Here is a 23653-nt window from a genome sequence, read left to right on the forward strand (position 1 = left end):
AGCATAGCGCTCCTGTCCACTTCGACGTTGCCAAGTGAGTTGAAGATCGGAAGAGGGCAATGCAGCTACTGGAAATCACGACGATAATCGCAATAATCATTGGCGCAACAAGAGTATCTAAATTTTTAAAATCGCCCGGTCTCACAGACACATGCGTCACCATTGGAGGGTTAGTAAGATAATATGATAAATTAAATATGTAGGTATATCCATACACATAAGTATGTATAATGGGTATAATATAGGCCAATCCCTTAAGCGGCTTTTTTTTATTCTTGACAAGTTAGCTCTTGACTACAATGTCACGTGATGGTAGGTGATGATGCAATCTAAGATGGAAGCGGGCTAACTTGTCAGGAGGAGAATGAAAATCTACGTACTCCTTTCAATTTCTACACGACATCGTACCTGAGCGCTATTTCATTTGGCGGTACGTCTTTGCCGGTAGGGTATCTAGCTATGCCGAAGCCACCCACCAGCCAGACCTGGACCAATTAAGAAAACCTCAATCGACCCAGCCGGGGATCGAACCCAGGACCCGCTTACCACTGCGCCACGGAGGCCCTCAAATACATGCTAGGGAGAACTAGCTCTCAAAACGGAATATTATTTGCCATTTTTAGCATAAATTATTATTTGCTAATCGGACGTAGTGTGAAGTTATACAGCGATATATCATACACATATATCATACACAAAAATAATAAGGCTTACTTTAGGCCTTATTAGAAGGCTCAAAGTCACTCAACGGGCGATAGAGCGAGTTACGCTTTTCTCTGCGTGATCGAATCAGGAATGAGGAGATCCGCAGACAAACGAAAGTCACTGACATAGCTCAGCGAGTCGCGAAGCTGAAGTGGCAATGGGCAGGCCACATAGTTCGAAGAGTTCAGACGGTGGGATCGCAAGGTACTGGAATGGCGACCCTGCACCGGAAAGCGCAGTGTTGGTCAACCCCCCACTAGGTGGACCGAGAACATCAAGCGGGTTGCAAGGAACCGCTGGATGCTGGCAGCTCTAGACCGTAGTATTAGGAAGTCCATGTAAGAGGCTTGTGTCCAACAGTGGTTGTCCATCGACAACAAACTCTTCAGCTTTATAATATTAATATAGATTTTGTTTGTTTGATTGAACGCACTAATCACAGGAACTACTGGTCCGATTTGAAAAATTCTTTCAGTGTTAGATAGCCCATTTATCGAGGAAGGCTCGTCGTCGTCATCAACCCATATTCGGCTCACTGCTGAGAGCTCGAGTCTCCTCTCAGAATGAGAAGGGTTAGGCCAATAGTCCACCACGCTGGCCCAATGCGGATTGGCAGACTTCACACACGCAGAGAATTAAGAAAATTCTCTGGTATGCAGGTTTCCTCACGATGTTTTCCTTCACCGATTGAGACACGTGATATTTAATTTCTTAAAATGCACACAACTGAAAAGTTGGAGGTACATGCCCCGGACCGGATTCGAACCCACACCCTCCGGAATCGGAGGCAGAGGTCACATCCACTGGGCTATCACGGCTCAAAGGAGGAAGGCTATAGGCTATATATTATCTCCATATACCTACGGGAACGGAAACCACGCTGGTAAAACCGCGCGGCGTCAGCTAGTCTATTATAATATACTTTCTTACGCGAAATTTTAAGACGCACGGCATTATACGAGTACTTTGCAATGCTATAAGGCGGTCGGCTACCTTAATGTTATCATTCGCAAATAATACATTATTTTAGAATAAATTTGGTTACCATAAAGAAGATTACCTACTTATAGATAATCCTTAAAAGTCACTGACTTCTTTTTAGAACTTTTGAAGGGTAACAATTCCAAAAGTCAAATATAATTTATAACTTGACTGATTACGCAGAGCATGCAAAGAATCGGCCTCCGTGGCGCAGTGGTATGCGTGGTGGATTTACAAGAAGGTCTTAGGTTCGTTCCCCTAGCTAGGCTAGCTGGCTTGATTAAGGTTTTCTTAAACTTTCCAATTCTGGCTGGTGGGAGGATTCAGTCGTGGCTAGTTACCACCGGCAAAGACGTACCGACAAGTAATTTAGCGTTCCGATACGATGATAGAAACCGAAAGGGGTGTGGATTTTAATTACTATTCCTAACAAGTTTCCATCATAGATTGATCATCGCTTACAATCAGGTGAGATTATAGTTAAGGGTAAAGAATAAAAATATGAAAACTATACCCAGGCTGTATATAAAATGAAGTGGAACAGATAGAATAAGGATAATAATAATAGTTATATTATATTGTGGCTGTTGTTATATTTTCCAGCTGGGAAAAAATGATAACATAAAACTGAAAATTTTGAAAAACCTCCCAAGGTCATGAAATTATTAATTAGGTACACTCTCGATCAAGTCATCAATCTTTCAGTGCGCTTTCATTTGAGACCCCACTCGAGTATATTTACAGACATTCGGTTATTCTTCCCCAATTTCAACCCTCAGACCTTTTAAACGGCTAAGTTATTGTACGCGATTTTTCACAAATCGAGTCTTTTACCAGTTGTCCTTTATTGTCCTAATTTTTCCCCATTTTCATTGATGATTTCATACGTGATGTTATACGGCACTCATAAATAACTCGAACTCAAAAATCGGTTCAATAGATTCTTACAATTCTACAAACACACACTTTTACCTTCCTAATATATAATATTAGGTTTAAGGTAGAATATAGATTTTGCTGTACCAAACCGAAATCAAGTGCTTTTTTTGTATACATATACAAATACATATATGCTAATAGTTAGGTATGTTGTATATGACTAACTACCTATACCTATTTAATTAATTAATTTAGTCTTACTTTATTTTATATTAAACTGTAAAAATATTTACGTCTCCACTTCATAACTCAGGCACAGGAATAACTAAACACAAAACACTTACAACATAACGCAATTAACACCTGACGCGTTATTCCAGGGTTTTGTAAGAACATTTGATTTAAATCAATAAAAAAATATATAAATGCAAGTACGTATTAATGAGAAGCGCACTCTCAAAACTGCTACCCGAGCATTGCCTTTGCAAATGGAGAGATAAACTAGAATATCTTGATCTTTTATACCTACTTTTGTGTTTATTAAGATTAAATCGAAAGATATGATCAAGTATATAAGTATAAGATATCAAGTATATCCGTGCTCATAATCAAATAGGTAATCCAAACATATCTTACGAGTACATTGTTTCTGTATATTGTGATGTGATGGGTAGCAGAGACTGTGATTGTACTCTTATTTTATGGTAGAGGATACACCTCGAACAGATCGCAGGACTTGTGACGTTGGGAGTAGGTTTAAGGGATCCCTTCAGCGGCTTTTTTTTATTCTTGACAAGTTAGCTCTTGACTACAATCTCACGTGATAGTAAGTGACGATGCAGTCTAAAATGTAAGCGAACTAACTTGTTAGGAGGAGGATGAAAATCCGCACTCCTTTCGGTTTCTACATAACATCGTACCGGAACGCTAAATAGCTTGGCGGTACGTCTTTGCCGGTAGGGTGGTTACTAGCCACGGCCGAAGCTTCCCACCAGCCAGACCTGGACAAATTAAGAAAGTCTCAATCTGCCCAGCTGGGAATCGAACCCAGGACCTCCGTCTTGTAAATCCACCGCGCACACCACTTCGCCACGGAGGCCATCAAATTATTTTATTTTGTGGTAGAGGAAACAACTCGAACAGGCCCCAGGACTTGTGACGTTGGGAGTAGCTTTAAGGCTTCAGCGGCCTTATTATGTATCTCAGTGTACCACTAGGGTGCAGCCTGCTGCTCCTCGGTTGCGCACCTTTCACTTTTTAGGCGTAGATATTGAGACGTATATAGTGTATGTTGCGGGCAACATATACCTATTTAGATTGTCGATCCGGAAATTCCGTTATTTTATAGTCGTCGACGTAATATTTGCCTTTAAAATGTTTTATTAGAATTTGAACTTTATTTCTATGGGATGCCAAAAATAAAATATCACTAACAACGAAATTGCCATGGAAATGAGCGATTTCACATCGCTGAAACTGGCAAAAGAAAACAACAAAACTGAAAAGAAAAAAACAAGCTCAGTCAGGACCTTAGATATTGGATAGAATGATTTTCTTCTACATAATTTAATAGGCCCCGACTGTTTTCAAATTGCTTTCTACACTTCTGGACTGTTTTTTTTTCTTTTCAGTTTTGTTATACTTTATGCAGTCGGGTTTTTTATTTGTTTAATTAATTTATTTATTTTAAACATATAATTTTGTTGGTGGTCCAAATAATAAATAGGTAAATAAAATATTTTTTATATTAAATACATTAGAAAAACATTGAAATTAAATTAAATAATCACTAAATACTACTGCTACAATAATACACAACACATACAAAAAAGTATTATAATCTCTTTGGTTTTATTGAATGTCAACATTGACATTAATGTTCAATAAAAATACAGATATTTTTTTTTATATTAATTTAGTCTAGTTAATATTATATCTATCAACTAATAAATATTGCTATAAAATAGTGGAAAAAATTAAGGGAACTAAAAATCTAAATTTTAAAATACTCATACTAAAGTAAAAGAAAAACGGTTATTTGAAGCTTGAAGTTTCATAAAAATCGTCACGTAGAAGAGACCCCTTAAAAAGTCCTATTTATTACAATTTTTAAAAATCGTTTTAAGGATTTTTTTTCAAGGAAAGTCATGCCAGAACTTTGTAGAAATTTCATTCAAGTTCTAAAAACGACTGTCGATTTTCTTTTAAAATCCGATAGCTCGACGAGAAATGATCATATCGAGATAAAAAATAACTAAATTGAAGCTAGGTCCGAAAATTAGCCATATTTAACTATGGCTCCAAATGGCTAATTCTAACAATTCGTGTAATTTTTTTTTGTTGGCCGGCACTTTCAAAAAGAGCCCAAAAATGTATGATTTTCTTTCAAGCTTCAAATTACCTTTGTTTTACTTCAGTACGACCATTTTTTGTTAATTCGCTGAAAATTAAGATTTATTTTTGATACCTTAATTTTTTCTTTCTTTTATTTATCTTATTATATACGCGAAGGTTTATATGGATGTTTGTTACTCTTTAACGCCGCCTTTAACTGAAATTTAGAATGAAAATGAATTTAACTCTGGATTAACATCAGGCTACTTTTCATCCCAAAAAAAATCCATGTTTCCCAAGGGATTTCCGAAATACTAAATTTCACGCGGACGAAGTCACGGGCGTCCGCTAGTATTTATATATCACAAAGATTGTTGTATCTCCAACAATGTTTTTCCTTTCGTTTCCGGTACGACGAAAATGGTAAACAACAAGGCGCAGGCGCAAGTACCGGAGAAAAACCAAAACGCCACGTGGCCGCCGATGGTCACGAAAAACGCGCCAAAAGCCGTTGACACCAGGAAGCCGAACAGCCAAGACGTTGTCAGGGTCAAAGTTGACCCTTTGCTCCTTACGTTCGATGTGAACATCTCCCCCATCAGTGTATTTGGTATTATACCGAGACCTGTAAATTATAATTTATATATAATCGTTCTTAAAATCTACTCATAGGTCATTAGTAGAGTTTAATTATTAATATTATTATTATATATACTAATATTATAAAGCTGAAGAGTTTGTTTGATTGAACGCGCTAATCTCAGGAACTACTGGTCCGATTTGAAAAATTATTTCAGTGTTAGATAGCCCATTTATCGAGGAAGGCTATAGGCTATATATTATGCCCGTATTCCTACGGGAACGGGAACCACGCGGGTGAAATCGCGTGACGTCAGCTAGTTATTATATAATCGCCAAAGTTTGTATGAATGTTTGGATGTTGCTACTGTTTAACGTCACTGTTTGGACGAAATTTGGAATGGACACGATTTATAGAAAACTTAGTTTTATGCGGATAAAGTCACGGGTATCAGCTAGTATAGAAAAATACCATTCAAGCTCGACGCAACTTGTGACATGACACTTGTTGAGTTAAATTATATCGTATATAATTTTTGTGACCAGAATCACACTACCTTTTTGGCTGGTGGGAGGCTTCGGCCGCGGCTAGTTACCACCCTACCGGCAAAGACGTACCGCCAAGCGATTTAGCGTTCCGATACGATGCCGTGTAGAAACCGAAAGGGGTGTGGATTTTCATCCTCCTCCTAACAAGTTAGCCCGCTTCCATCTTTGACTGCATCATCACTTACCATCAGGTGAGATTGTAGTCAAGGGCCAACTTGTAAAGAATAAAAAAAAAAATACCTACTCGTAATACTATTTAAGGCATATATGAGTTGAGGTCATAATAAATAAGGTAAAATTTTCAAGTTAACGGCTTTTTGTAGGACAAATTCCATGCATGCCCTAAGAAGTGTTACTCTGTTTACAGCTGATGGATTTGCACTTGCCATCAGGTGTGTCGTATCTGAAAATTCCTTTAACTATTGTTAAGTCTAAATAATTAAACTATAAACTACTTGAAATGTGATATCCCAGTGGACTCTGCCTTCTAATCGGAAGGCATACATTTGTATCAGGTCCGGGCATGCACCTCCAACTTTTCAGTTGTGTGCATTTTCAGAAATTAAATATCATTTGTCTAAAACGGTGAAGGGAAAACATCATGAGGAAACCTTCATACATGAGAATTTTCTTGAATCTCTACGTGTGTGAAGTCTGCCAATCCGTATTGGGCCAGCGTGGTGGACTAAGACTTAACCCCTCTCATTGAGACGATTATGTGATTTTAATAATGATAATGATTAAAACTAGATTAACTTAAAATTAAAAACAAAACTCACCAAAATCATAGCTAATGAAGAACAATATAAGAACAACCAGAGGTAACCAGTTTATAGTGTAAACCACAGGAAAACCCTTGGAGAGTAGGTAGAAATATAATCCGAGGGTGAACTAGAAAGAAATAATAGATTGTTATATAAAGGGCTGTAAAGATTCATTAAGTACGAGGTATTTTTAAAGCACGAGCCGTAAGGCGAGGGCCGCTAAATAGAAATTGAGTTTAAAATGGGATAATCACTCACCATACTTATCGCGCACACTGAGGTTGATATAATTAAAATTCTCTTCCTCCCAGTACTTTCTATAAACAATGGTGTCACTGCACTCCCCACCAGTTGGCAACACCCTATTATGATCATAGCCAAATTTGAATCTATATTTGAGCCAGCCATATCAAAAATGGCCGCTGAGAAGAATAGCACGGCCATAATTCCACTGCCATGTTGCAAAACGTTTATTACAACGACTATAAACAATGCTTTTCTATTACTCCTAACCATAAACAACTCTTTCCATTCTTTTATAGTACTCGTATTCGTTTCTGTTAACTCATCTGCTGTAGACACTATTTTGTCCGCGTCATTCGGTCTGCCCAAATCTTCTAATACTGCTATCATTTCTTTTCTTTTACCTGTAATTTGAGTTAATATTTGAAAATGTATTTTTGGAAATTACCTACCTACTATTATAAACACAAATGATTGCCTCTGATTGCTTTGGTGATGGGGACGAGTTTTGAAGGTCTTTTGATTGTTGAGCTATTATTTTCTTCCAAGAAGTTCCTGATAAAATTCTCAGCTCGGAGTCAATGATATTACATATCATTGTCCTAAACAGGTAAGTTGGTTAGCTGCGATTGTTCTCGTTAACATCTGATAGTGATCATTACAAATCGAATAAATTTATCATAAGCCCGCCAATCCACTGACATGTACCATCAGAGTGTTTATCAAGACAAATAAGCTCAAAATCATCATGATCATCATCATCATCATGATCATCATCATCATCATCATCATCATCATTATCATCATATTCAACTGAGAGTCTAATCTTGCGAGTTGTTATGGTGGTCATAGTCTTTGGGCCTATGAACAAAATATTTATTCAAGACTATAGTGCTCAAATGCTGTTTATGTGATGTTCATGACGAGTCAGACATAATTATGAACGTATCAATCAATCAATCAATTTATTTATTTGCAGATACATGCATGATATATATACAGGTGGTCGGTAGATGTAGATGGTAAATGTATCTTGCCAATTTGGCATGCAAATTATTTATTAAGTATTTAATGATTCAAATGACAATTTCACCATTTAAAATTTACTTTTTTACAATAATTTTATAAGTAAACATTTTATATTATATTACTAGAAATAGTTAGTGTACATTTTAAATATGTAATATTCAATTATAGTAGGAAAAGATTGACATGTGACAAAAAAAAATATTGTATATGTACCTAACCTATATAAAAAAAAATTAAAATATGTATGAAAATAACATTAATATTAACTTAAATACGTAGCGAACCATTGTGGTATTAATAAGAATTCCAGGCCGAGTTTGGCTTTAGTATTATAGAAAGATATTTAAAATCATATTAGCGAATTATCAGGTAACGTAAAAGCTTTCGCAGAGATATAAGATTACCTTGAATTGCATAGAATATCGGTGATTCCGGTAATGTAAACAATACAAACACTTGGAATACATTGATAGCCAATGGAATGTAAACAGAGACTCTGTATGAGACATATGGTGCAATGGAGAACACCATTGTTGAGCCCACTGTAAACATTACTCCCATGATTGACATTAGAATTCCTCTTATATTTGCAGATCTGTAAATCAAATTATTAAAAAGTTTTATTTAAAACAATTTAAAGACAGGACACATAAACAAAATATGATAACGGTGATCCTACAAAAGTTATAAACTGTGTTGTACAAGGCCTTCCATGAAAAAACCATTTCATTTAAGACGTAATCTACAAAAAAAATATTAGTGTGTAGCAGTACTAACAATTTACATTAAATACGTTAAAGCCTATTCTTGAAGATGATAAGAAAGAAGCTGGAAGTTCTAACTAAAATTAAATGCAGGAAACTTCAGTATCTGGGACACATCATGTGTTTTGATAAATATCAAATGCAAGGTTTATGTAAGCCAAAGTCCTGGAAGACGATGAATCTCATGGCTTTAAAATCTTCGCGAGTGGTACGGATTAAGCATAAGATCATTGATCTTCCACCTCTAAAATAAGTATAGCAGTAACGGTACCCAACCAACAACAACCTCCGTAGAAGATATAATTGGATCACTCTTTGATATAATAAACCGTCAGAGATATAGATAAAATAAACATGCAGATTTTCCAAGTAAGTTCGCTTCCTTTTTCCTTCTCTAGTCTATCTATCTCTACCTAGTCCATCGACCTGCTCTTGGCGACACTTTTTTGTCACTGCTGAATAATTTCCGCGTAAGCTGCGCTTGCGCCTCTAATTGCAAGGAAACATGGTTACACCGTGATCGGGCACCCACCCTCAGCATGTGTATCGACGTGAACATCCCATTGGTGGGTAGGTTAATAATATTTTTTTGGTTGACCAGCGGACGCCCGCGACTTCGTCCGCGTGGAATTTAGTTTTTCACAAATCCCTCGGGTACCATGAATTTTTCCGGTTTTAAAGTAGCCTATGTGTTAATCCATGTTATAACATATCTTAATACCAAATTTCAGCTAATCCGATTCAGTAGTCGAGGCGTGAAAGAGTAACAAACATTCACATCATATAAATCATCAGTTTTCGCAATTCTCGGGAAACCATGGATTTTTTTGGGATAAAAAGTAGCCTATAAAATCTATTTTTACTACAAATCGCTTCAGTAGTAGCGACGTTAAAGAGTAACAAACATCTAAACAAACATACAAACATCCATTCAAACTTTCGCGTAGGGTAGTAAGATTCAACTTTACGAGATTTATACCAATTGTGTTTATCTATAAAAATAATCCCTCTGTAATACTTACGCAATTTCACCAAGGTAGACAAAATTAATAACAGTATTGGTCCCAAATGAGACGCTTGTTAAGAATCTACCAATATACAACATCGCCAGGTTTTTGGATATTGCCTTAAATATAAAACCAATCACCCCCAAGATAGCGGCGCCTATGAGACATGGTTTTCTTCCTTTCGAATTTAGTAACCAGGTTGTTATATATGGACCTGGAATTAAAAAAAAATATATTTCGAATTAAGAATAAACTTAACTTAGAGCAAAAGCCATTGGTGATTTTACAAAGTTAGAAGCTATTTAGCTAATACTCATATCTATATCTATCCTACTTATACTTTATTTTATTTATTTATTTTATTAGGATAACCAAGAGCTACAATTTCACATGTTAATGATTTACATTGAAATAAATATATGAGTAGTTATTAAACAGCTAATTATAGGTTAACACAGTGTACACAAATTAATATTATGTCAATACTACAGATGATTCGATCACGCAGAGATACTCCTAACATAGCTCGTTCCATCGCCCGCTGTGTGACTCTGAGCCTTCTTATGAGGCCCATGGTTAGCGACCAAGTCTCGGAACCATAGGTCATCACTATGTTAGGAGTATCTCTGCGTGATCGAATCAGAAATGAGGAGATCCGCAGAAGAACCAAAGTCACCAACATAGCTCAACGAGTTGCGAAGCTGAAGTGGCAATGGGCGGGGCACATAGTGCGAAGAGCCGATGGACGTTGGGGTCCCAAAGTGCTGGAATGGCGACCCCGCACTAGTAAGCGCAGTGTTGGCCGACCCCCCACCAGGTGGACTGACGACATCAAGCGAGTCGCAGGGATTCGCTGGATGCAGTTGGCTCAGTATCGTGATGTTTGGAAGTCCCTACAAAAGGCCTATGTCCTGCAGTGGACGTCCATCGGCTGATATGATGATGATGATGATGACTACAGATGTCAGAAATGAATGAATGTCAAATTAAACAATGCAAATTAATATGCAAAAAATGTCAGACTACAATAAACTAAAAGCAATAAAATTAAAAACATGTGACATTTGAATATTCACACAAATTAAATATAAAAATCCAAAAAAATATACCTAAAAAATTACAAAAAAAAAATTACATTACATTACTTAATTAATAAAACTGTAGCAGGTCTAATTCTGTACATTGAAGATATTTTGAAAATTTTGTATTATATGATCTGATACTGAAGCTAAAAACTTTTTTTTTTTTCGATTTTTTGTCTGTCTGTCTGCCAGTGTTTTTTTGTTATTCGAGCATCACGCTGAAACTATTGAATTAATTCAAATGAAACTTTTGCTTGGTTTGAGACCATAATATGGAAAAGGTTATAGGATACTTTTTATTGCGAAAATAAAATAAGAAGGGGGTGAAATAGGGGTTGGAAGTTTGTATGGAAAGTCCTTCATTTTTAGAGTTACAGTTTTAAAAACTTGGTTATCAAAAAACGAAATAATAAAATATGATGTGATTCAAAAATGTATATAATAATATTACATTTTATTATTTTATATACATTGTTAAAAATTAAGGACAAATAAATAAACGAAAGAAAAAATGTATAAAACTTAATACAAGCATGGCAAAGTGCGATGGAAATGAAAGAATACACAGAAAATGTAACACTGAGATAAGAAAAACAACAAAAAATATTTTTTATTAATGATGCTTTGGAGACCTTTAACCAGGTAGACTTTTTTGTATTTATTTATTTAGAAAGGAAAACTTACAGCTTAATACAAAGATAATAAAAGTAACAACATAGAAAACAGATTGTAGTCAATTACAAGTTTTCGCAAATAAATTTTACAAATTAGATAGCAAACTCGCAAGGAAAACATACTCCAATAAAACATAATCCAATATGAAAAAAGAGATAATAATAATAATAGAGATAAATTAAAAGAAAAGGCGAAAGAGAAAAAAAAACCAACAAAACTAAATTGATAAGTAAACAAGCTAGCTTACCATAAACAAGTTAAAGTATTATTTAAAGTAGGTATGTGTAACACTCACCAGGTATTGCTCCCAAGTAAGCGAAACTGCCGACTAGAGCCAGTTGAGCCTCAGTCAGATAATATGGAAGAGGTGATTGCTCCAGATCACGCAACTTTGGTATGATGGGCCCTGACCAACCTCCTCCGTAGCCACCTAATATGGGCCCAATGTAACCTAAAAGAAAAATTAAATCAAAATATATATAGGATTTTATTAAAAACATTAAAATTCTCTAACAAATTCAAATGAATTAAATTAAAATAATAATTTTCAATTAAATTCAAATAAATAATTAGTTATTAATTAAACTAGAGTTATAAAGATATATATAATGTAATTTATATATATATAAATTTATAATGTGAAGTGCATTTATTTTTAATGTATAAAGTATATACACCTATAATAAATAACAAGGATATATCTGCAATTTATTAAGATTTATACTTTAAAATTCAGAGTTTATAATTAGAGTATTTTAATGTATGCAAACAAGGGTGCATGTGTGCGGAGCGTGGCACAGAGGTTTTTTTCCACTTTTCTTATATGCACTGCAAAGATGTGGAATGCTCTCCCAGCTTCAGTTTTCTCCACCACCTACAATATGGATATCTTGAAGATACAATATGGGTATCTTGAAGATACCCATATTGTAGGTCAAGAGTGAATAGGCATCTTCTGGGCAAGTCATAGGCTGCGTCATCGCTTACCATCAAGCGTGATAGCTAAGTGGTTGCTCATTAAAAAAAAAAGCATCGCCAACATTCCTTTAATTAATAGTTGGCGTAATTTAGATCCAGTGATTTCAAACAGCATCTCTATTTAGCGTAGTTTGATTTTTTTTTAATTTATTATGGAATCAGTTTAGCATATTTCATTACGATTTACATATATAAAACCTCATTATGGGATATTAGACATAAAAATCGATTGTAGTACAAATTGATTATGTAGATTTGTTATGACTTAAATAATTGGATATATATAAAAATATTTTCATCCAGTAAACAGGTCTATGGAGGTCGTCATATATCCGTATACCTTTATTCTAGATCTTCAATTCCCAAAGTGTTCGAGGTGGACCCCTAGGGGTCTACGGCAGACTCGGTGGAGGTTTAAGTTGACGTGACATAAAAAATGGGGGTTCACGATTCGTAAGCGAGGGTCTACGAAATTATTTGGTTTCTTACCGAATGGGGAATTTTCTAAATAAAATAATTTTTGAAGTGATTGTTTCCTTGTGCTGTGAGTATCTAATTAAAGTTGCCTGAAATCCCTGGACAATTTAACTTTTTGTTATCCACTCACAGCACTAGCTGACACTCCGCGGTTTCACCCGCGTTGTTCCCGTTCCCGTAGAAATATGGAAAAAATATATAGCCTTTCTAGATAAATGGGCTATCTAACACTGAAAGAATTTTTCAAATCGGACCAATAGTTCCTGAGATTAGCGCGATCAAACAAACAAACAAACTCTTCAGCTTTATAATATTATTAGTATAGATATGCAATTTCGGAAAGAGCATATGTCGGATATTCTCTACATACATCTCACAAATATATTTTTATTTTTGATTAATTTTAAATAAGTAATTTTAGTAATTTTAAAGTCTAATTTTATTAACACGATAGTCACTTTTGGAAATTATGCACTGGTTTGCAAAATAAATTGAATTTTTAATTCCAGGACATTTTTAAATTTTCATACATTTGTGCTCTTAAGGAAATTGCATTTTCAATTGAACACAAAATACTTACAACATAGCGAAACGATCACCTGACGCCTTATTCCAGGATTTTGTAAAAACATTTGTTTTAAATCAATTAAAAAAATGTATGTATTATAAAAAAACACAATCTCAGAACCGCTACTCGTGAATTACCATGACAAATGGAGAAATAAAATGAAATATCTTGAGTGTGTATAAATTATCTGCTTTTGTGTTTAACCCGTCAACTGCGACGCCGGTCGCTCGCACCAAAATTCAATTGAAGGTTATTTCAACACTTATTTTTAGGGTTTCGTAGTCTCCATGGAACCCTTATAGTTTCGCCATGTCCGTCTGTCTGTCTGTCCGTACGTCCGTAAGCGCTTAAGCGGAATATTAATACTAGAAAGCTGTAAATTATCATGTATATGTACATTAAAAATCAAAAATTTGAACACAGTCGAAAAATAAAATTTTGAAAAATATTTTTTTAGGGTACATCCCCTACATGTAAAGTGGGGATGAATTTTTTTTACTCATTTATTTCACAGTGTGGGATATCTTTGGGTAGGTATTTATAAGTCCATTCTCTTTCTCATGCTCTTAGACACACGCACACAGCGACTCACACACACACTTTCTCGCTCATTCACTTACATTCAACTTGCGAATTTTTAAATAAATTATTTAAATAAATTTTGTACTATTTTTCTTATATGTGATTAACTTAATAATATATATATTTTTATTCACTTCTTTTTTTTTTTTAAAAAATATTTTTCATTTTCACTTGTTATACCTACTTTATATTGTAACTTTCTTTGTAACTGTATGTGGCCTTTTTATTGTTTATTTTATATTTTTTGTACATAAATTTTGTTAAATTCTGTTAGTTACAAATAAATAAATAAATAAGATTTATGGACGTTTTTTGATTCAAGGACCCGTTTGTAAAATATTAATATTAAGCTATTAAAAGCTAATTTTTGTTAGAGTCAAGTGTCCCCACCCTCTACCGGCTAAACGGCTGTTTATGGATACGTAAAAAAATTCACGAGAGTTGAATATATACTGAAATTACCACAGATTAGTCAATAATATACATATGGAGCGTACGGAACACGACGGTGTCGTAGCCGCTCCAAATACGAAATTCAAAAAGTAATACATTCTCGAGTCAGTACGACGCGAACCGTGACATCAGTATTTTTGTGCTTTATTGGTATTTTTGTGCATTAAATAAGAGTTTAAAGTGCTAAGTGCCTTTAGGTAGGTATGCAGGTTTCCTCACGATGTTTTTTCCTTCACTGTTGGAGACACGTGATATTTAATTTATGAAAATACACATAACTGAAAAGTTGGAGGCGCATGCCCTAAACTGGAGGCGAAGATATGCCATCAGGATCCAAGGCAGAGGTCATATCCACCGGGCTACCACATCTCACATGTCAATAATCATCATCATCATCGACCCATATTCGGCTCACTGCTGAACTCGAGTCTCCTCTAAGAATGAGAGGGGTTAGGCCAATAGTCCACCACGCTGGCCCAATGCGGATTGGCAGACTTCACACACGCAGAGAATTAAGAAAATTCTCTGGTATGCAGGTTTCCTCACGATGTTTTCCTTCAACGTTTGAGATACGTGATATTTAATTTCTTAAAATGCACACAACTGCAAAGTGGAGGTGCATGCCCTGGACCGAATTCGAACCCACATCCTCCGGAATCGGAGGCAGAGGTCATATCCACTGGGCTATCACGGCAATTTATTATTATATGATAATTTTACTTTCGTTATAGTTGGACTCTGATCGGGTTAGCGCCAAAATTTCAAAACCTGTTCTCACTTCGTTACAAGGTGAGTTGACAATGGGCAGTATTGTGACTGCTACTTAACCACTGTGATAGCCCAGTAACAAAAAAATGATAGCCCATTGCTGGCATTCTTAAAAAAAAAATTGTTTGAAACAATATACTTCCAAATTGGTCCCATTTAATTTTCATGAAAATTGGTTTAGTAATTTTGTGGTAAAATTGAAATAACGAAATTGCCCGTACTGTGGCGCTTTCGTTCACTATACTAGGAAAACAGAAAAATAAAATCTTTTTAACAAAAAAATTCAAACGACTTCTTACAAATAAACTAAAAAGCGAAAAATAACATCGTATGTGCTTCACTTTGAAGGCGATGCCAACACAGTGATGCATTAACTCAAGTCGTTTTAAATCATGAAGTTGTTGGATTTTCAGACAGATTTTTCCTGTGGTTCTTTCAGAAACGGCTTTAATTGCTTTGACGGCCGCGTGGCGCAGTGGGTAGTGACCCTGCTTTCTGCATCCACGGCCGTGGGTTCGATTCCCACAACTGGAAAATATTTGTGTGATGAGCATGGGTGTTTTCCAGTGTCTGTGTGTATTTATACATTATATAAGTATTTATATGTAGTATATAATTGTATATTAATATTATAATATCAACTATCTTAGCACCCATAACACAAGCTACTCTGTATGCTTACTTTGGGGCTAGATAGTGATGTGTATTGTTTAAGTATATTTATTTATTATTTATTTAATTAATACGTCACTGACTTGGTAGCACATACGATGTTATTTTTTGCTTTTTAGTTTATTTTTGTGATTTTGAAGTCGGTTAATTTATTTGTTAAAAATATGTTTGTTTATTTACTGTTTATGTAGTTAAAATAAGCAACGTTTTAAACACAATTTGTGGTAATAAGTTTGCCCTATATGACTAACTAAACTTAAGATTGTTTCGTAATTCTCACTCCGATTAAAACAGCCGCGTTCGCGTTTACAGTTAAACTGCTGACACAGCGCTACCGTCCGCGTTTCTTACCGGCCTCGCCGCGCGAGTTACGATGGCCTACATTATTTGTTGCGTAAGACGTAATAAATAAGTGATCTGTAATAAAATATAATTTACTTACACTAGTACTATTAAATACTAGTATTATACTGAGAATGCGATGTCTTTTAACCCGGCTAACCCCCGGCGCTCCCCGGTTCCCGGATCAGGCAATGTGACCGACGACTCTCCAGGAGGGAGTTCTCAGGACCCTGCTGAAGTTCATGATATTGGAAACAGATAATATGTGCAACAAGTATTACACCCAAGTGTCTTCCAACGTGTAACTAATTCAGTGAGTGATGTTGAAGAATCTCTTATTGTTGGCAAAAAAGCTGCACAAACTACAAGCACAGACAAATCAAACTACAAAAACGTCCTATGACCAGCCCTAGCAACAATTTCAATGCACAAAAACAGACCAAGTTTAATAGTAAATGGCTAAATCAACCGATTCAAACCTCCAACTCTTTTGAAGAGTTCGATCTGGACGACGAAGACAAAGAATCAGCCGTCCCAGCTAAGAAAATCCCAAGGCCCCCTCCAATATTTCTGGATGGAGTAGAAAACATCACACCTTTAAAACAGCTTCTAGACCATTATGCAAGTAAAAATTATGAGCTAAAAATATTAAGCGGTAATAGAGTAAAGATTATATTCAAAACTCAAGAAGTCTACAGGGAAGTAGAAAAACAGCTGGATACGAGAGGTACAGATTACTACACACATAGACCTAAACAAGAACACACATATAGACCTAAAGAAGATTCACCCTTCCACTGACTTGGAAGAAATAAAGGCAGCTCTGCTAGATCTTGGACACGAAACAGTTAATATCTGGAATATAAAACAACGAATATCTAAGAAACCACTTCACATGTTTATAGTGGAACTATCTCCACAACAAAACAATAAAGAAATATACGACGTCAAAAGCCTTCTAAGCTGTCGGATAACATTTGAACCTCCCAGACCAACCCGCCACATTCCACAGTGTGCCAACTGTCAAAACTACGGACATACCAAAGCATATTGTCACCGCAAGCCAAAGTGCATAAAAAGTGCTGGGAATCACGCCTCAAAAGACTGCATACGCAAAGAACGATCAGACTCAGTCAAATGTGTATTATGTGGTGGAAATCACCCGGCAAATTACAAGGGATGCAGTGTCTATAAAGAACTACAGAAGCAGAAATATCCTCCGCTACGCCCTAAAATACCTGCTACAGAATCAGGACATCCTAAAATACAAATCAATCCTATAACGCTGAGACAACAACGGCAAATGCCTGAAACAAGCTATGCAGATATCCTTAAAAACAAATCTCAACCAAAAAATTATTCAAATATCCCAGAATCTTCCGATAATCCAAATGATATGAAGAATCTAATAAATATGTTCAATCAAATTATGAATCAATTATGCACCGTGACAAATCTACTCACCAATTTAATGACAGTCATGTGTCAAAATTCGAGCAGCTCCAAATAGTTTTATGGAACCCAAATGGCCTGTCACACCACTCTTTCGAAGTTAAACTATTTTTTAGAAACAAATGGCGTAGTATCGGAAACCCACTTCACACAAAAGAGCTGGTACGGTACAACTTTCAAAATGCTCACGAGACCGAGCACCACAAGATGTCATGAAATAGACACTACATTATTATATTTGGGCAAATCACTAGATTTCGCACCAAACACGCCATAATTCAAATACTTAAAATCCCGCTGAATGTCTCACGACAGATTGCAGGAATAATGAGAGACTAAAAAAAAAAAGATTGTACTATTTGTTACTCATTTATTGACCTATTTATTACTTAAGAATCTAAAAGTTAATTGACACTAAGATGTAATATCAAACTGTAAAAATATTTAAGTCATTCATAACTCAAGCATAGAAATAACTAATAAAACACAAAACGATTTAGTGATCCGATAAGATGTAGTGTAGAAACAAAAAGTGGTGTGGATTTTCATCATCCTCCTATCAGGTTAGCCCGCTTCCATCTCAGATTGCATCATCACTTACCATCAAGTGATATTGTAGTCAAAGGCAGGCAAGGCAAGTAAAGAATAAAAATAATAAAAAAAAAACACTTACAACATAACGAAATTAACACCTGACGCTTTATTCCAGTATTTTGTAAAAACATTTGATTTAAATGGATAACAAAAAAAATACAATGTATGTATGTTTTGATAAAAATCACAGTTTAAAAACGGTTACTAGTGCATTGCTTCTGCAAATGGTGAGATAAACTAAAATATCTTGATCTTATAAACCTACTTTTGTGTTTATTAAGATTAAATTTCAAGATATGATTATAAGTATCAAGGTATATCCACGCACATAATCAAATGGGTAATCCAAACATGCTTTACACTATTTTTTTTTACTTTGTATATATAAACTATCGTGAGTGTTATTCATATTAATTGATTATGAAACACGGCTAAAACTCACGTGATATTACGTCGGAGTATGCCCGACTAGTCCAGCTCATGACTAAGGGCCCCGTATGGGTTCGAAACAAATCGGACATACTCCGATCTAATATCACGTGAGTTTTAGCCGTGTATCATAAGCAATTAATCTGTATATGTAAAATTAAAAAAAATATCAAAATTCATTTATTTAAAGTAGGCTTAGTTTACAAGCACTTTTGAAACGTCAAGTTTAACTATATGTAAGACTACCACCCAGAACCCAGGACCTTCGTCTTATAAATACACCGCGCATACCATCCGCTTCCATCTTAGATTGCATCAACACTTACCATCAGGTGATTATTGTAGTCAAGGGCTAACTAGTAAAGAATAAAAAAAAAAACTTTAGCATATATTTTTTAATTAATATAGTATCGTTCTAAAACAGAGTCAGCACCTTTTTTTCACCACACAATTTTTAATTTTAAGTTCTAATCTTAATATATAAATGCGAAAGGTCATTCATTACGAAATCTCTAATATTGCTTGATGTACCATGTTGAAATTTGGCAGGGAGGTAGTTAATAGTTAGTAGGTCATCCACTAACAACGGATTTTGCGATAGGGCCGAACTAAGGAGGTCCAAAGGCGGACAAAGTTGGAGGCTTCGGCTAGTTAAGAATAAAGATGAAATATATTTATTCTAATTGAAAATTTAGATTTACTTTTTTTTATTCTTTACAAATTAGCCATTGACTACAATCTCATTTGATGGTAAGTGACGATGCAATCTAAGATGGACTACCTTATTAGGAGTAGGATGAAAATCCACACCCATTTCGGTTTTTACACGACGTACCTCTTTGCCGGTAGGTTGGTAACTAGCCACGGCCGAAGCCTCCCACCAGACAAAAAACCTCAATCAGCCCAGCAGGTGATCGAACCCAGGACCCTATTGTAAGTCCGCGAACACCACTGCGCCACGCAGGCCGTTGAAATGAATTGTCTCCTTATAAGGCGTTGAGCAGGCTATATCGCAAGAGTTACGATGAGGATGAACGATGAGGGAGACCGCGAGCACAAAAAAAAATATATATACAAATACGGCGAGCTCATTGACATTGAGGTTATAATATACTAGCGGATGCCCGCGACTTCGTCCGCGTGAAACTCGATGTAAACCTTCAACTAATTTTACCTACCTACCTACCCTAATTTTTTCAGTTTAGTAGTATAAATAATGACATAAACCTAAGTATATAAAATTAATATTTTTTAAAACACTAAAGGTGTTATATCCGCTAAAATATAGATGATAGATATATGGTGTCGCGGACTTTTTTGTAGAACTTTTAGAGGTACATAAAATCTCCATACATTAATTTCAATTTTAATGGATAATGCAGCGCATGCGAATAAGTCTGTTTATGATGGTCGGTCCGACCTGTATGACATAAACTATGATAACTCTGCTAATATATGTGATACCTATATAAAATATAACCTATATCACTCCTCGATAACGTAGCATTCTACTGGTGAAAGAATTTTTGAAATCGGATCAGTAGTTCCGAAGATTACCCCATTTAAAGAATGTTACAAACTTACAAACTTTACCTCTTTATAATATAAGTATAGATGGAGAAGACGTGCGATAAATAACATTGAATGAAAAAGGATGGAGGAGGCATATGCCCAAAAATGGGCGCTTCAATAACAAAATTAAACATTGACATACTTAAAATCGACAATAATTCAATTGACATTGTACCATATTATATCTATATTACTAAATTGATATTAAATAAAATTAGATTGTAAATTGACATTATTTGTAACATTTAGGCCGTGATAGCCCAGTGGATATGACCTCTGCCTCCGACTCCGGAGGGTGTGGGTTTAAATCCGGTGTAAAAAATTAAATATCACGTGTCCCGTATCACGGCTCACTGCTGAGCTCTAGTCCCCTCTTAGAATAAGAAGGGTTAGGCCCAATAGTCCACCACGCTGGCCCAATGCGGATTGGCAGACTTCACACACGCAGGGAATTAAGAAAGTTCTCTGGTATGCAGGTTTCCTCACGATGTTTTCCTTCACCGTTTGAGACACGTGATATTTAATTTCTTAAAATGCACACAACTGAAAAGTTGGAGGTGCATGCCCTGGACCGGATTCGAACCCACACCCTCCGGAATCGGAGGCAGAGGCCATATCCACTGGGCTATCAAGGCTCTTATACGCTGACCATTATATAGAATTATATAATCTATGTCCAATTTCCTCTTTCTTCTTTCTTTTCGATCTGTAAGTACGTGTGATAGAAAAGTTTAACTAGAATTCTCGTATAATTTATCCACTGCGCACCTAATGTTAAGAGTGTGCAATATGTAATTTGGTGGTTACAAATGGTTCTGGATCTCAGATTCTGGAAAAGTTAGGATATTTGGGTAAATGATATTTCAAAATGTTAGCTTCGTTATGACTATACAAAATACACAATTTGTAAAACTTTTCTCGATAGTTTATTTTTTTGAAAAATACATGTTTTGCTCACATGTTGCTTTCAATCTCAGGAAAAGCAAACTTATTTTCTTAATTTTTTATTTTGTATAGACAATTAGGTATATATCTTGAACATGGCCATTTTGTTTTACGTTATGTTGTTTAATTTACTTGCATTTAGGTAAAAATGGTTTTGGCGCTCACGTCATGAAATTTGCGTCGCGCGTCAATCGCTCCGTGCTTTTCACTCACGTAAAAGTCATAATTCGGCGTCTCGCTTGCGCTTCGAATTTTATCCGTATCGTACCGACGCGCTGCGCGCTCTTAATGCCCACAAGGTTACCACTTGATTGCAAATAGCTTTCTTTACTTATTCTGCAAAAATCGGCTCTCAACTCACGTGATAAAGGCGAAACGTGGCCAAAAGTATATCTAAATATGGTAATACTGCTATCTAATCTAAATCTATACTAATATTTAATAATAAGCCGAAGAGTTTGATTGTTTGTTTGGTTGAACACGCTAATCTCGGGAATTACTGGTTCGAATTGAAACACTTAATCCGAACCAGTACTAAAAATTAAATAATCAAAACTCATAGGGTAGGTACTTAATAGGAGCTGGGCTTATAGCTCTCTGAAATTTGCGAGATTTTCGTACTATACCGTGCGACTAAGAAAGAAGAAAGAAAGAAAATAAATTTATTCACTTTTTAGTGTCACAAACAGTACATCCTATCTTAGATATTATATGACTGTCTGTGACACCAAACAGAAAGGGTTTACAGCTCAGCATTAGCCGTTCATAGCAGGAAAGCAATGCCCAGCGCTGATTTTCAGCTGAGACCCGGGTGAAATTTGGAATGGAAATAGATTATACTCTGGATTAACACATTTCAGGCATTTAAGGCATTTCCATTCCGAAAAAAAATCCATAGTAACCGCGAGATTTGTGAAAAACTGAATAGGGATGATGACAGTTTTTTAAATTGTATATAAATTCTAAGAGAAATAATAAATACGATCTGTGTATATTATTTCTCTTCAATATAATGTATTTTTAGTATATTTTGATATGTATTTTATTCATTATTGTAGTATTTGTGTAATATTGTTTATGTATTAGGATGTAAATTATTTGTATGTATGTGTATTACTAATACTATGGTTATTTTTGCTTTACGCCACCTGCTGATGTCCTTAAGTTTTCCTAAACCGAAGGTTGCCTGGAAGAAATCGCTACTTAGCGATAAGGCCGCCTTTTGTATGCTGATCTCTTCCTAATTTGTTTTTATTTCACTTGTATTTGTATTTGTGGTGTGCAAATAAAGTATATCTATCTATAAATCAAGAGTATGCTAATAGTAAAGCAATTTTGTAAAAGAAACAGGGTATCTGCGATCTTTCAGAGCTACAGGGATTTAAAGGGTCAGATTTGCGGCGCTGCCGCGGATCCCTGAATTACGCCCCATACAAAATGGTACGAACATATGACGTCGTAGGCATTTAATGATCGTTAGATTTGTATGGGCGTTTAAACAAAATTACTAATATCTTTGTTATTTCTGCTACGTTACGTTTATAGTTCATTTGTCACATTTAATGTTAGGAAGCTAAAACTGTATGAATTTTCATCTAATTACGATAAAATATTTTTAATAGAATTAGAAATTTTATAATCTTATTTATTTTGCAAATATCCAGACAATCTTTGCATTTTATGTATAAATCAGTTAACATTGACCTTATTTACCCGAATGTATCATAAAAATCAATATATTCAAACCTAGTCATCATCCCCATTATACGCGGATAAAGTTGCGAGTATCCGCTAGTTTATAATAAATTAATAAAAAAACCGGTTTATAGCGGCAATTCACTCAAACGTGTTGTTATCGTTTATAATATATTATAATCCTTTACACAAAATAGACTTTTCTTGTCATAATGATATTAGGATTGTAAATTTAGTTTATAACTAGATGACGCCGCGCGGTTTCATCCGCGTGGTTCCTGTTCCCGTAGGAGTACGGGAATAATATATATCCTATACCCTTCCTCGATAAATAGGCTATCTAACACTGAAAGAATTTTTCAAATCGGTCCAGTAGTTCCTGAGATTAGCGCGTTCAATCAAAAACTCTTCAGCTTTATAATATTAGTATAGATATAGGTACCTACTAGCCAAAGCCCCGCGTTTATACAAGCCCAGTTGACTGTTCCCGTGAGAATATGGGGGCAAAACCACCTATGACATTTACAAATAACGT

The 23653-nt window shown here is 35.4% G+C and overlaps 1 protein-coding gene across 1 annotated transcript; it reads right to left on the reverse strand.

Moving 5' to 3' along the window:
* Nucleotides 1-5167: 5167 nt before the first annotated feature.
* LOC112052123 (facilitated trehalose transporter Tret1) lies at nt 5168-13782 on the reverse strand. Its single transcript, XM_052889053.1, has 7 exons — nt 13627-13782; nt 11887-12042; nt 9850-10048; nt 8468-8658; nt 7050-7438; nt 6807-6918; nt 5168-5524 (listed from the first exon to the last, which is right to left on the reverse strand). The coding sequence occupies exons 1-7, from the start codon at nt 13676-13678 to the stop codon at nt 5262-5264; spliced, it is 1362 nt and encodes a 453-aa protein (XP_052745013.1). The 5' UTR covers nt 13679-13782; the 3' UTR covers nt 5168-5261.
* Between the last annotated feature and the right edge of the window lie 9871 nt (nt 13783-23653).

This window comes from Bicyclus anynana, chromosome 24, assembly GCF_947172395.1.
Source record: "Bicyclus anynana chromosome 24, ilBicAnyn1.1, whole genome shotgun sequence".
NCBI classification, from domain to species: Eukaryota; Metazoa; Arthropoda; class Insecta; order Lepidoptera; family Nymphalidae; genus Bicyclus; species Bicyclus anynana.

Coding starts and splice junctions, on each gene's coding strand:
- LOC112052123 (XM_052889053.1), bottom strand. CDS start 13,678: ATGTTTTTACAAAATCCTGGAATAAGGCGTCAGGTGATCGTTTCGCTA. Junction 8,659..9,849: donor GTCTACCTTGGTGAAATTGC/GTAAGTATTACA, acceptor TTTGATTTACAG/ATCTGCAAATATAAGAGGAA. Junction 6,919..7,049: donor CAGTGTGCGCGATAAGTATG/GTGAGTGATTAT, acceptor ATTTCTTTCTAG/TTCACCCTCGGATTATATTT.